Source organism: Meriones unguiculatus, chromosome 3 (assembly GCF_030254825.1).
Source record: "Meriones unguiculatus strain TT.TT164.6M chromosome 3, Bangor_MerUng_6.1, whole genome shotgun sequence".
NCBI classification, from domain to species: Eukaryota; Metazoa; Chordata; class Mammalia; order Rodentia; family Muridae; genus Meriones; species Meriones unguiculatus.
In genome coordinates, this window is record NC_083351.1 from 160,262,294 (window position 1) to 160,278,269 (window position 15,976).

Here is a 15,976-nt window from a genome sequence, read left to right on the forward strand (position 1 = left end):
AATACCAAACATGAAAAAAGACATAAAAAGACTGTTATAAAAAATACACTTTTCTTTTTTTTTAGAATTAATATGGCTTTTTATGCTTATTACTCTTGTTTGTGTTAAATTATCATTTAATTCAATCTAACTAAACATGGAAATATTTAAATCAATATACATAGTTTTATGGATACTTATACAAAAAAGTTATCACAGTGTGATAAAATATAAATAAAATTACACACAAGCATGTGTACACTGTTAAAGAATTTACAAAGGAATAATGAGAGGCTTTTTGGTAGACACATTTGCTTTCACATATCTACCAAAAATAGGAGTCTATCTAAATTAAAAGAAAAATCCAACATCAATCAAGTCCATCTTTTAAGATTTTAGTCTGCATTTTTTTTTGATGCTGTCACTAGTCATCAGCTCAAAAGTGACCAGGCAGGACCTCTATGTGCTTGGAGTTCATTGAGATGCAAGTTAGAGCAACTCTGAGGCATTGAAAGTTATATTTATCTTGCTTATCTGTGTTACTTATAAAAGCAGTTATGTGTAAACTAAAATAACCTCAAAACAGAAGTTTTAGCTATTAAAGGATGGCAATGCCACCGTTTCTGTCTGCTAGAGTAGCACAAGCAGGTCTCCCGCTGGAGGGCTGGAGGTGAGTACAGATGTGTAGAAACATCAAAGTGCTTTTGAAAACCTGTCACTTCGTTTGTTTTTCAACAATGTAACTTAAGGTACTTTGAAATTATTTGCGTTTCTTCAGAGAAGTAGGGGCATTTAAGATTACAGCGTGTTTTTAAAAGTCCAAAGAACATAAAAGTTGATATTCGCTTGTTCATCCTGAGAACTTACTGTGTGCAGATGCTATTGCAAATATTTTACTTGTACGAATACATGTAATCCTCAAATACAGCAGTGAGGTAGCATTTTATTAGCACTATACAGATGAAAAAGCTAACAGAGATATTGGGCAATTTGCATACAGCATACACTTTGCATATGACAGAGACAAAGTTTATGGTCCACTGGCCCAGCTCAGACAATTTGTGCTCGCTAACACTATGCCCATCACTAGGCTCTGGACTGTAATTAAGCTCCTTTCCTGGAGAATTCACTCACTATTATTTAGTGCTCAGTATATAACAAACACTGTCCTAAGCATTCTGCATAAAGCACTCCCCACGAAACACTTTGATGACACACGACTTGGCAATGAGCTGATGATTTACAAAAACATTGGTTACCATATGCTCATGTTAGTATTTCTAAATAAATATTTGTATGACACCCTCCATCAAAAGGTTAGAGTGTCCTGCTACTAATCATTTTTAAGTCAATTCCACTTTCAGCGGCTTCCTGTTATCCTTAGTATACTAGTGAAAAACACTTACATTGACGTTTATCTTTGTCTTTTCTGAGCTAAACATGATGGATATGTGGATGGCAAGATACTGCTAAATAGTAAGCCAGAAATGCTTCTTAATGCAATAAGCTTCCTGGAGCTAGTGCTTGAGAGCATTACATGGTGTTATGGCAAGTTCATGTGCATTTAAATAAGGACAATTCCTGTGGTTGGGAACAGCGCTCTGCTCTGTCAGAGGCAAACCTGGGTTAGAGTTCAAGTTTTACTGCAGGTTTCATGCTCCTTCATTCTAGCTGTTGAACTTCCGGTCATGAGTTCTAGAACGCTGGCGTCTGGAATCTCTCGGGAAGATGATAACTGATTTGCAAGATGAGTCCTGAAGCTCTATACATCATATGAGGTAAGGTTGTAGCAGCCTGGCAGCTCTTTATATCCTGAGGGAAGCCATTTGTGTTTGTTACATTAAGGAGTTGCCCTTATGAGTGAGGTACCAGTGCTACCTGTCATTGTCATGTTTTCTTCCTTCTTGGTAGAAAGTTTATGTACACACAAAAGCCACCTCGTGATATTTCGTTTGTCTGGGTCTGAAGCGTTCCTTGACATCTGACAGAAGCACGCATTTAACCCCCACGACTCTAACTAACAGTGTACAGTCTGCAGGCATCCCGCCCCTGGGCTGTGGCTATAGCTCACCACAGTCCTCTTTAGATGCCAGTCTTGGAGGTTATCCAGTCTCGATACTTAGTCACTCGTGTGTAGACTCCAGGCTTGTTGGGGAGAGCACATGACTGTCCCCAGCTTACTATGCCTACAATGTACCAGATGTCCCGATTGTCATAAACCAGAGGTCCACCAGAATCACCCTGGAATAGAAACAAGATCATGGTAATCATTTCTTTTCCACAGACCTTGTCCCCCAAAAAAGAAAAATAAAAAAGAATTCATTACATGGACCCTGGAAATAGACTGTGAGTAGATCATTTGTGTCTTTCAATTGAGGTAAACTATGTTCTAAACCCCAAAGCACATTTTCATTTTTAGTAGAAAGGCCAATAGTCGTTCATTATGCAATGCTTACATACTTTCTGGCCTATCATTCTGGTGTTTTTTATTTGTTTGGTTAGACATGTTCTGCCCATATGTTCTGATCTGAGAACAGCTTATGCACATAAAATGTTAAATGTGAGACTATTATAGCAGTAAAGGGAAAATTTCAAAGATCACTTCTGAATACTATTGGCTTGGCTGTGTTTCTCCTTTCTATCTTTCATGTAATGAGGGAGATTAAACAGGCACATGCGCTTGTAGAAGGTGAAAACATGTTCTCAGATGCCCGAGGTTCAGGCCCAGTTCTCCCAGTTACAGGTTAGGTTGAGTAAAACATTTGAACTCTTTTTGCTTCTATATCTCTATTCTTCCATTTGCTCATCTTACAAAAAGATGAGTGTGTGTGTGTGTGTGTGTGTGTGTGTGTGTGAATGACACATGCATGAAAGTGTCTGTAGAGTCCAGGTGAGGACACTGGATTCCCTGGAGCTGAAGCCACTGATGGTAGGCCACCTGAGATGGGCACTAGGATCTGAACTCAGGTCTTCTAAGAAAAGCTCAGGTACGCCTAACCACCAATTCATATTTCTACCCTCCCCCATATACTCTTACCAACTATTTGTTTAGTTCCTATTAAATGCTCCACACATTTTGATAATTATTGGAGATATAATGGTGACCCCCAAAATAAAATTTTCTTACCTTAACAGAGCTCGATGTATATATTGAATAGACTAATAGCAAAGACAAATAATAACTATGGTAACTGACAGAGAAGCATGCAATATGAATATCTGATTGCTCAGGACGCAGCTCCCTAGGACATCTCTGGGAAACAGAATTTATGTTGATATGAGAAAGTAGAGGGGCTGATTGTGCAACAGAAAGCAGGAACATAATGTACCCTAGACAGAGGGAAGATTTTTGCAAATGCTCTGTAGTATGGACTCTGCCATAGACAAGGTTCAAAAAGATGAAACTGGAGTGAGGTAACACAGACCCAGAAAGACATACATGATATATACTCACTTATACGTGGATTGCAGTCATACAGTAGAGGATAGACAAACCACAATGCACAGACCCCAAGAAGATAAGCCTGATGGGCAAATTAGGCTTTATGTTTGCCTCCTAGTTAGGTGAGTGGGAGATATCTCTGACACAAACTATGTTGCCTGCTTTTTTTATCACCTCCCCCCCCCAGATGGAACTTCTCTACAAGGCCACAGGGGAGGAAGATGAACTCAGTCCTCATGTGACTACATGAACTGGGGTGTCTGGGCAGAGTGGCTCCCCTGTTCTAAGGAATAGGGAGAGGGGATGCAGGAAGGAATACTGAGAGGAGAGGAGGGAGGGACCTATGACCGAGATGTAAATTGAATTAGTTAATTTTTTAAAAGGGGTAAAAAGATGAAACTGGAGATGTGAAAACAACAGCAGAAGCAGGAGGTCAGTGACATGCAATGAGGCTGGTGAATATGTCCAGGAGTTATGAAACATTATGGACCTCATTTAGAAAGCTTTGCTCTGTATTTTTAAGAAAAAAAAAATCACTGAAACATTTTAATGATGCATTTGACATAATGACAATAGGGTTCTATTAATAATGCTGACTTTATCTGACAAATGCACTAAAAGAGTACAAAAGTAAAAACAAAATTGCTAGCACTATGCAGGGAAAGAAAAGAGGAAGAGAGGGTTGGGAGGACAATATAGAAGTGAAGAGAGAGAAGTTATCACAAAGGTAAAATATTCGTCACATTCAACCAGCTGCTTGAAATGGGGTATTAAGAGGAAATAGGCTGGAGATAATTAATAATCAAGAGAAAACGTTTCAAGAAAAGCAAGTAGTAAGTGCTGTTAACAGATTAAGAAAAAAAAAAAGAACAGTCAAAGATGAGTGCTAGAATTAAACACTGAGGTCATTGGTGAGTCATTAGGAAGAACTCCCTGGAGAAAATAATACAGAAAACCCAATACTGATGGTTGAAAGCATTAGAAGGAAGTGAGGAACAGAGTCAGTAGGCATAGACATACTTTCCAAATATTATATAGCCAAGCCACAAAGTAGGGTTCTAGCTGGAGCAGCTAGGTCAAAAGATTTCCCCAACGAAAATAAAACAACAATGTTGAACAGCAATAATAAAACAAAAACAAGTTGCCAGGTAAAGGTGAACTGTAGGTGAGAGACTCAGTCAGAGCTAATGTGAACTTTCTCCCAAAGGCCAATGAAAACAAGGACTTGAGTGAAGAAGGAGGATGGGCCATAGAGAAGAGGTGAATTACAGAGTCCTCCCCTGCACCAGAGTGGCTTGAAACTACAAGTCAGTAAGTGGAAAAAGCTGTATAAATTCACAAACGTGAAAGATTGAGCCTCTAGACAACCAGTGAGAAACAAGAGAAGTACAAAAAGAAATTAAGAAAATAATCTGAAACAAACAAAAATTGAAACAGTATCCTCCAAACTTATGAGGTGCAGGGAGAATGGATGCATAGAAAAACTTACAACATTAAATGGATAGATCAGAAAAGAATAAGGATCTCAATTAAATATTACATTATTCCTTGAAAAGGTAGAAAATAAAAAAACTAAGGTAAAGGATGGCAAACAGAAGAAAATAAAGTACAGAGTAGAAATACATAAAATATGTACTAAAAAAAAAAACCAAGAAAAATTTTCATCACCCTGTTTGCAATAGCTAGAACATGGAAGTAAACTAGGTGCTCATCTACAGATAATAGAAATGTGGTACAACAAAATTCTACTAAGCAATAAATTAACACAAAGACATGAAATTTGTCAATAAATGGCTGGAACTGGAAAAATATACTGAGTGAATTAACCCAGAAGAATAAAAGACACATACTTTCTCTTGTTCGTGGATCATAGCTATGAATCTTTAGATCTGTGTTTATAACCTAAAGTAACAACAGAAGCCAGGAGAATACACAGGGATCATGGAGAGTGGGGGTGGGGATGGGGGTGGGGATGGGGATGGGGTGGGAGTGGGATAAGGAAGATTTACCCAGAAGAGTCTGGTAGAGCACAGGTGTTATGAAGGAGGAAATGCAGAAATGGGGAGGTGGGACTTAATTGGAGAAGGGGAAAGGAGAGTAACACAGAGGGAGAAATAATACTGAAGATGTTTGAAAATCCACAGGAAAATACATTATTTTATAATATATTATTTTATAAGCTCACACACTCACACACACATGCATGCCCACACACACTCACACACACACACACACACTCACACACACACATGCATGCCCACACACATAATGGTGTTTACTACAAAGGATGGCAATGTTCTTTCAAGAGATATATATTAACAAAAACCTTAATGCCTAGCAAGAGAAACATGCCTTCTAGTTGTGAGTCAAGGGGTTCCAAGAAAATGAATCATCCCGAGCAGTTATCCATCTTTGGGGCTTGACATTAAGAAAGTAACAACGGAAGTCAAGCATGGTAGTACACCCTTATAGTATACCCAGCACTTAGGTAGTGGAGAAAAGAGGATCAGGCCATCCTCAGAGACATAAGCCTGACCAGGACTACTCTATGAAACTGTCTCAATCTTCCTCACCCATCCCCCACTTAAAAAGAAAGAAAAAAGAATAAAGAAGCACAAAGTAACTGTGTGGACCAAAGAGGGTCTCCTAGTACATAAAATGGATGCAATTATAGTGCTGCAACTATCTTACCAAATTGAATGAAATGCTGTAGGAAAGGTGCTTTACTTTGGGTTTGTGCACATTAAACATTCAGTACATATGTCCTATCCACATATGGTAAACTCAGAACAGCTAGTGGAAACTTCCTTGTGAAGGCTTGGCTTCCGACTCACCTTACATGCATCTACTTTTCCTTCCATGAATCCAGCGCACAACATCCCCGGCATTATCAGGCCATCATACACCTCCTTTCTGTTACAGACATCAGTGCCTATAGTTTCCACCCTGGCTTGCCGCAGCTTATTTTGTGTAGGACCTATTACATACACATGGATAAACAAACAAAGAAATGATGTGCCTTTCAAATATGATTAGTGCCTCAGACACAGATGAGGGGTGAACTGTACTAAAAGCATTTTATGAATATTGTTTTTTTCTGAATTGTATTTGCTCTATCCTAAGTGTCTGCATGAAAGAAATCAAACATGCAGGCATCAGAATTATATCGTATCAGTGATTCCTCCAAAGCATCCTTCAATATGAATACAAGATTTTTCATGAGGACACATTCTGCAGTTTTCTACAAATAAACTCAGTGTCTTTTTCCATATACTATAAAGTAGGAAGCAGAGCACAACACAGAGAAGCATTTTCCCCATTGTCCTTTGTAGTGTGTTATGTAAGGAGTTTCCTAACATGGGAAATACGATGGACGACCAACTTGTACCAGCCGTCTGAGGCAGAACAGTGATAAGGGTTAGCAATGGAGCATGCTGCATGGGGTGAGTACAGATGGAACGTTCAGGGTTTGGGTGAAGTTACCGGTGAGTAAGCTTGAGGTAGTAGTGAAAATGGGGAAAAAATGAAATTTATAAAAATCTCTTACAGAGCCAAATTTACATGTGGAATACGTGAGAAAATTTCACATAAGAGAATTCTACGCACCATCGTCTACAATAGACCCAAATCCTGTGACAAAAACGCTTGTTTTCGGTGGCAGTTTCATGGACGAATCCGGGAGGCAGACTCTCTGCACCACATTTGAAAACTCTACTCGGGTAGTGAGCTGTGCCAGGGCAATGTCGTTTTCATTGCTCTCTCTGTGGTAATCTTCGTGGATGATAATCCTCCCCACACTTCGTTTCACGGCAGGTGGTTTTATAGTTGTACCAAAGGTAGCAATCCATTTACTTGGGTCTCTATTTCTGTGGAAAATTAAAGGATAAGATTTGTGATGGTTCATGTTGCCTTCTAAAAAAGAAAGAAAAGAAGGAAAAAAAGAGGAGGAGGAGGAGGGAAGGAGGAGGAGGAGAGAGGTTAAAATCATATTTTTTGTCCAATTTTCTGAATTAGGCTTTTGAAAAAGTCCTACGGTGATAGATAGAATTGATTAGTAGATCAATTGCTCTGTGAGAAAGAGGTTTTCTGTGGCTAACCCAAATAATTGCACATAACTTATTCATCAATTAGCATTATCTATTTTCGAAATTAAAATCCGTGCCTTGTTAGGAATTCTTTGGACTATTGTTAATTTATTTCAGTGAACTGTTCAAAAATTCGCTCTCTGTTAGATGATCAGTGTATTAGTGGGGAAGTTCCCTCTGCTTCAGAACACCCATCCTGATTTGATGACTTGCTTGTTAGCTCTTGTTTGCTGTGGTCGTGGAGGCTAAGTGGAATGTGTCTACCGTGCAATTCCTCATAAGCACCGAGCTGTTTCTCCACCCATGCCCACACCCCTTCCTGACATTCAAGGGCTAAGCTGCCCTTACTGGAAGCCACAGCTCTTTGCTGCAGTGTGCTCAGTCTTCCTCTTACTAACTCTTCCTCCATGCAGCTGCTTTCCTTTCTCAGGGTCAGGTCACTGAGTTCCACCCAGCCCAACTGTCTCTTGACTGCCGTAGCTCTTCTCTAAAGCCCCTTTCAATCCCTTTAGAATTATTCACATCATGAATGATTAGACATATACAGAAACCAGAAATTGTCTGGGTGACAGGAAATTAGTTAGCAGAAAATCACAGGGGAGAGCTCAAAGAGGAATTTCCTCATTTATAAGGGAATCACAAAACTTTTTTTTTCTTTTTAATAACTTTTTTTTTAAATTTGCTCTGTGTGGCTATGTGTTCGTGAAAACAGGTCTCAGTGGAGGTAAGAGGCATCTGATCCACAGGAGCTTGGATTTCAGGCAGCTCTTCAACACTTAACAGGTGTGCTGGGAATGGAACTTGGGTCTTCTTCAAGAGCAGAACAACAGAGCCAACTCTCGCGCCATGAACATTACATTCTATTTTACTTGCTCTGAAGTCAGGGCTCCTTCTTTCTTTTATTTTTTTTTAAGTATTTTTTTTTTTTACATTTTGAGGTTATAATATAGTTATATCATCCCTTCCTTCCCTAAATCATCAACTTTTAAGAGTAATGAAAGTCTATCAGTTTCCAAAGTGTGCTAGACTACCGAAAGATGACCAGACACACCCCAGAGCAGGGAGTTCCTTCTCATCTGTTTAGTTAATTAATCAATTCATTCATTACTTTATTTATTTATGGAAGTTTTATTCAATATGGACACACCTTCATTTGATACCTAGGCACTGACTACTACAATTTTAGGATAAGTAATGAGTAACATGACTCTATGAGTTAAGGAGAACACAAACAATTTGAGACAACAAGGTACAAGGTCCATCCCTCTGTTCACTGTCAAAGACACACAACAGACCCAAACACGCTGCTTTGTGAATAAAAACACTGAGAGATACTCAGGCAACCTCTTGTCTGCCTACATGTTATAAAAAACTTCCTAACTCACATTGTTTCTTAAATACTGCAGAAAACTTTGATGGACATGAAGTGCTAGGACTGGACTTAAACACCATTTTTAAAATATACTATTTCTATAGGAAAATAATTTATTAAAGTATGAAGGCTATTTGGATAACTTTTACATTATCTTCAAAATATCCTTTTATTCCCTTTCTAAGCAGCATTTCATGGATACAATTATATTAAATTATGACACTCAAAAATATCCCTTTTCTTCAGTATCATCACCTTACCCAGCACTTTGGATTACTTTTATTAGAATCAAACATACTATATTTGCCATATTTTAAAAAAATCTTTTGGAATCATAAGTCTCATTAACTACCAGATTTCTTTGCCATTTCTCATTTACACACTCCTTAAAAGTAGTTTTTCAAATTATTGCATTTGTCCATTCTATTACCTTTTGAATATAGTCCCACCCTCATCGCATTTTGAAAAATGTTATTATCAATAGTAATCTCTACTTATCAGCTTAAATGTTCAGTTTCTATGTAGATCATCCCCAGAAATTGCACTAAACTCATTAATGCAAGTATTTATAGTAATTACTAATATGAAGATGGAATTCTGGTTGTAATTTTTACTTTCTGTGTAAACAGTAGTCAAATGTAAATTTAAGTGAATTAACACTCTCACAAAAAAACAGTAATATAAATATCGGGAAACTATAAGCATAAGAGTGTGTCAGAAAATCTTAACAAGCAAGCAGAATTTGTGTTTGTCACGACGACATGGTAGATACTAGTTACTTTGGGGTTCACAGATAGGCAATAATGAATCTCCACTGAAAGGGTAACAGATAACTTTAAATTCATTAGGTCATTCTCATTATACCTTGCCTGTATAGACACTGACTAAATGTCTTAGAATCATTCTGTCGCTGCCCTTGAGAAAATAATTTTTTAAATCCTCCTAGAAGGACCTTGAAGGATAAATCTGTTTTAGGAGATCATGAGACAGTCACTGTGTAAGCAAGGAACATTCATTCATGCTTCGAGGGCAGAGTGACCAGGTAGCTCTCTGCTACCCTCTCTACACATTCTGAGTCATGCATGCCCAGGGTTGTACTAGACAACGCAATGAGAAAAGCATGCTTCAAAACAGATTTCTGAGCTCTCTTTCTTTGTAAGCAAAGGATACTGGGTATTGACTGTGGGAAGTCAGAGAGATTAATTGGTGGGGGAACAGACCAGAGGTGGCCGGCCAACTTTTCTCCTTGAGTATGTATAAGACAAATATAGCAGTCTGCATGGAGAATAACATAGTATTGTAAGAAAGATCACACTAGAATCACAGTGGCGGAAATCAAGCTGCTGTGTCGAGGGCACAGGAGGGGAAGGGCAAAGGACAAGACTGAGCTCTTCTCAAATGCTCCCCCAGCCCAGTGAGCTTACTTCCAGAAGCAGTGCGCTGCTGTGAGCAGCCACGTGTTGCTGATAAGTGTGGCTCCGCACTGATGGCCAGCCCCTATCAGCTGTAGGCTAGCCTGCCATGGCCACTCTCCTTCCATAGCTGTTTCTCTTCCTTGGACAATTCGTTCAGTAGTGGAGGATGCTGGTAACGGCATGTTTGAAGATGACATTCTTATCCCACATCCTGACAAAGAAACACATAGTAGTTCGTTCTTATGACAATAGAGGGAAAGTATCATGATTTGTGTTTAGAGAAGTTACTTACAAAATTCTTTGCCTCAGCAACTCTTTTTTTTTTTCATGCCTTTAATGTTTGTAAATACTCAAGGTCCTTTTCTTTTTTATTTTTATTTTATTTTTTCATTTTTTAAAATTCTTTATTGATTACACTTTATTTACTTTGTATCCCCCCTGTAGCTTCTTCCCCCCTCCCCTCCCAATCCCTCTCTTCCTCTCCCTTCTGCACTTATGCCCCTCCCTAAGTCCACTGATAGGGGAGGTCTTTAACCCAGTTTTATCAGTCTTTTTTATATATATGCATATGTAATATATATTTTATACATACATATATACATGTATCATATATTATATATATGTATATATTATATATTACATATATATGTAATCCAAGTATTTGAGATACCTGTATATTAATTTTATTAGTCTGAGTCTAGCAGCCTGATTTACACAATAAGTCTCTCACAAACAATATAAATGGATAATATCAGCCAAAAAATAATAAATGAACTTAAAATACAAGCAAAAATGGAAGCAAATTTAGTTGGGTGTATTAGATTTGGAAGCTGGGAAGTGCAGTCAGCTAGAATGACCAGGTGTTCTGCCAAGGGAAGGCAGCCTTGGGCTTTTGTGTCAAATGTGGGTGTGGTAACTTAGCATCTTTGAAGGAAAGAGATGGGATGGGGGCAGGTTCACAGATCAAAAACTGCTGCAAATTCTGGTAGTCTTAAATTCTGCAAGTCTCTTGGAATGTTTAAGCTAAGAAACAATTTGACTAATCTGGCATGCCTCCTACTTATTGAGGTATAGTTAGGGTGAGAAAAACAGTTGAGTTCCTGATATAAAATAGCTTTGTGGTAACTGGCCCAAATTAGCACATAATTAAAGTAAAGAAAAGGATCTTTGTTCTCCTGTTGACCATTGTAGAGTCATTTTCCCATGTATTTTTATCAATATATAAATTATTATTGAATACCAACAAGTCTAAATATTCTTTTAAATGCTTTGTATTAGATATAGAGCAAATGGATTTTTAGATTTTAAAAAAACCAACAACATTGGAGAAGCACACAAATTGTGTATATCACCAAGCTGGTGAGTGACAGAGTGGGATATAACATTAGGAGAGTCCACAGCTAAGTCAATAGTACTTTACTCTTGAGAGAAAGTACTGTAACTCTGAATATATGTAATGATTTGTCCTTTATGTGACCAGAAGAATCAATTTATTATCTTTGACATATTTTGTTAATTTAAACAATAATGTTTCATTTTCTAAAATATGTGAATAGTTTAGAGAAAGTCGTATTCCCTGATATCAAGTCTTCGATTGATCAAATGTCAAACCAACCTTTAAAAAGGCTTTGCAAGCATTCCTACAACATTGATAATAGCCACATATTTGCCTTCAAAACTCAAAATATATTTAGGTGTGAATCAGGGAGAAAATCTTAAAACAAAAAAAAACAGACAAAAAAATAACTAAAAACCTAAAAGGTAACAAAAAAATCTTCAACTTAGTGTCCTGAATTATGTAAGAATATTAAAATACTTTAAGAATATTAATATGACATCTAGAATACTATGCAATATATATGTACCAAAAATAATAGAACCATACTGATATACACCTAATATGTTAAGTATTAAAAATTAAAAGATTAAACATTTGATTTATGAAAGTATAAAAAGAAAGTATTAAAAAAGTATAAAAAGTAATAGCTTATATATGATGATCCATTCTCTTTACTACGAAATAAACAATTAATTGAGGATTTTGCAACTTACGACTATTGAGAAGATGTCTCATCTTTTTGCTGTCAATGGCTGTAATAAAGGAATAGAAGTTAGTTGACATGACAACACAGCCCCATTTCTGAGCTATTTAGCTAACATGAGCTAACATGTTCATGAACACCACTGCTAATTATTTGAAGTACTCCATAATTCAGAAAGACACTGAAGTTTTCAAAACCAAGTAATATACAATAATCCTCTTACTTGATCATTGGTTCAAATAATAGAATTTCATTTGAAAATGAACTCAGAGTATTTTATTGCAGGATTTTCTATTATAAACAAGTAAAACAATTAAGAATGAAGGAGCAAGGGTACATTCCCCAGTGGCTTTCTTTAGGGGGCTGTAGCCAAAATGTAGAAGTGGCTTCCGATTTTCATCACAACTGGTGCTGCCAGTCAGTGTAGTTTGGCCATATTCCCAGTGGTCGTTGATGAGGGTAGATTCTCAGGACACAATTTTAAGGTCCAAGTTTAACAAGAACTAGGAAATCTGGCCATACACCTTGCTGACATTCCCTTGAGACTATCTCTTATATTGAAGTGTCACAAAGTTTGTGACTTGGCACTAAGGGAAGAACAAGAAGCTCCTTCACTTAAAACCTATGCAATGACCTCGTCCATTCTCAGCTCTTGTCCCACAGCTCTGTACTGTAGAAAGGTAGCTGGAGACAAGGTGGTGGTCTGTGTAAGCAGACTGTCTGATCCGTCTTCTCTATCTCTGTGAGCAGCATTTCTTCTTCCCCAGGCAGGGCCCTCTGGAAGGAAGGCTGTGCGATCCACTGCTGAGAGGGGTTAGAGAATTCCTCTTCACAGAAAGGTAGATGAGGGTCAGACTACCACTACTTGTTTTGGGAAAGAGGACTTCTAGTTTCTATGGCTTGCCTCGAAGCAAATGAAAGGAAATCAGGGTGAGAGAGGTTCAGAAAGTACTGTTGCCCTTTCGGTTTACTTTAGTTCAAAATACTCTCCACGCCAAACATTATACCCTGGAGCATTCCTTTCTGTTGTGAATGTCCAAATAAGAATATAAGCCCAAGCTGGCCTTGAACTCGTGAACTTCTGCCTCTTTGCACAAATCCTACTTGCATGCAACACCACACTGGCTAGAGTCAACTAGAAGGGGAGGAGCACCTCCCTATCAGTGGACTACAGGAGGGGCATAGGGAGAGAAGAAGGAGGGAGGGTGGTATTGTGAGAAGATGAGAGAGGGGGCAACATCTGGAATACAAATTAAACAAATTGTAATAAATGATGATGATGATATTTTTACAATGTAAAAATAAAAAAGAGAATAAATGAGATGATCATAAAAAAAGAAAATAACAAAAAAAGAATATGAGCCCCAGGCCCTACTAGAGATTCACCAGAGACTTTTTTTTTTAAATGAATGGCATATGTGTAACAATAGAGAATGTATGTAGTTGAATATTCATTACCAAGAATTATCTTAGAATATATTCATTTTGTTATCAAAATAGCCTGTATGATAAGACATGTCATTGTGCATAACCAAGGCTAAATATTACTTTTCAAAACTTGAAGAAATTCTGTAGTTTTAACAATGGTTGGTAGTTTACTTTAAGCATGTGACCAAGACTTAGGAATAGCTACATTATCAATAATCAAAATTTGCTCTGAGAGTTATGTTTACAGAATGATGAATACATCCTATTTTCTTTTGATCCATAATATATAAGCAATCAAAATAATGCACAGTAAATGACCCTATCGTTATTTCTATTTGTGGTAATGTATGAAAATTTCAACTTAAAAATGTTCATGAAGGATCAGCAAGCCCCTCCCTTCTTTTACATGAAGTCAAAAGTAACTAAGCATAGAAATTTGTGAGATAAAGAAAGGGGGATGAAAGGTCTGCTGTCTTGAGATGTAGACAACAGACCAAGGGATCGAGATAAAGGAAGGAGAGACAAGTCCTGTCCGTGCATCTCAAAATATTATTTAAGACAGTATTTTATTTGAAGCAGTAGTTCACTCCCTAATTGCACTTTTTCAAAGAACAGTAAAATTCCTCTTGGCTTGAATTCTAATCGGCTCTACAGTGCTTTTCGTTTTAATTTCATAAACTATTTGAACTTCATTTTCAACTTTGGTGAAAACATGGACTTTCCTGTTTTTGTTTTTTTTTCTTGGAAGTAAAGTGGGAATAAGGAAAAATATTTTGAAGTTTTAATTGAGGACCTAGTCAGGTGGTGGTGGCATGCACCTTTAATCCCAGCACTTGTGAGGCAGAAGCAGAGGGACCTCTGTGAGTTTGAGGCCAGCCTGACCTGTAGAGGACCTCCAAAACTATATATAAAGAAATCCTGTCTTGAAAAACCATATATAGACAGATAGATAGACAAATAAATAAATAGAGCTCTTTACAGTTTACATTTCTCCTATTTCAGATTCACTTTTCATACACATATTTGGTTTTTTTTTGGTATAAAAGGTAACTTTGGGGGCTATAGAGATGGTTCAGGGTCAAGGCACTTATTGTTTATGCTAATGAGCTGGGGCTGGTGCTCAGCATCCACTACCATCTGTCATCGCATCTTCAAGGAATCAGATATCCTCTTCAAGCCTCCAGTGGCCTCTGCACACATGTGCACATAAATGCACACAGACACACACACTCACATAAATGGAGAAAATCTTATAAAACAAACAACAACAACAATCTCCAAAGTGAACCCATAAAAGATTCTGAGGTGTATAATATTTCTGTTTCGTTTCTGGCTCCTTTCTTTGTTGATTCATGTCTCAGGGCCTTGTTTAAAAGATAATGCTCACTATTTGATACATTTTAAAATATCTAATATCAAATGGTAAAAAAGAAAAATCTTCGAAACTTCATCATAAATTCTCAAGAGTATGGAAGAAAGTGTAATTCTAAATTTTATCTGATTGTGAATTTTTATTTTAGTTTTCTTCTTCCACACTGATAGGTTCTCTCTCTCTCTCTCTCTCTCTCTCTCTCTCTCTCTCTCTCTCTCTCTCTGTGTGTGTGTGTGTTCTTCACAAGAACAGTAAGTGTTAACTGCTGAACCATCTCTCCAAGCCCACTTACAGGTTTATTAGAGGTGAATTTGTAAAATTGGAAAATATGTGAGCCAGATTCTATGACAAATGCAGGAGATTGCAGTAAACGAGAATTGGGAAAAAAATGACAAACATCAACAAAACACTTACGTGTGAGGGTAAATGATGGTTTATATATAGTGAAAGGCAATTGTTTGATCTTCAGACTTTGATATAAAGTCCTTTCTATTTTTTTCTTGATTCTTTCAGCACTGTCAGTAGATGGGTATCGAAACATGAGCACAATAAGAATGTTCACGCCTTGTTCATCTGGACTGGAGCAAAAACAGACAAAGAAGTTCATCTCTGTGACTTCCATGCATTTAAAGAAACATTGTATATGATGTCTGTGCACCTAAGACTCAGCATTATATGCATCTAAAGGGAAAAAGATGGGATACAGGGCGATAATGAGTGCTGCAAGCACTTTAGGAATGAAAGCTAAATGATAGCAATACAAAGATTATTGTATACCTTTCCTCAATTTCGAGAGGTTTATGAGGTGCTCATGAGATCATAGTTTGTATCCAGCAATAGA

At 37.4% G+C, this 15,976-nt stretch overlaps 1 protein-coding gene across 1 annotated transcript in view; it reads right to left on the reverse strand.

Annotated features, from left to right (window-relative positions):
- Positions 1–181: 181 nt before the first annotated feature.
- Positions 182–15,976, reverse strand: part of LOC110565587 (transmembrane serine protease 11F) — a 57,531-nt gene continuing 41,736 nt past the window's right edge. The window contains exons 6-11 of the mRNA XM_060380842.1: positions 15,550–15,713; positions 12,346–12,384; positions 10,303–10,504; positions 7,028–7,287; positions 6,256–6,398; positions 182–2,220 (exon numbers count right to left, since the gene is read on the reverse strand). Coding sequence (XP_060236825.1) covers positions 2,062–2,220; positions 6,256–6,398; positions 7,028–7,287; positions 10,303–10,504; positions 12,346–12,384; positions 15,550–15,713 — 967 coding nt within the window. The 3' untranslated portion in view covers positions 182–2,061. The remainder of the gene's footprint in view (positions 2,221–6,255; positions 6,399–7,027; positions 7,288–10,302; positions 10,505–12,345; positions 12,385–15,549; positions 15,714–15,976) is intronic.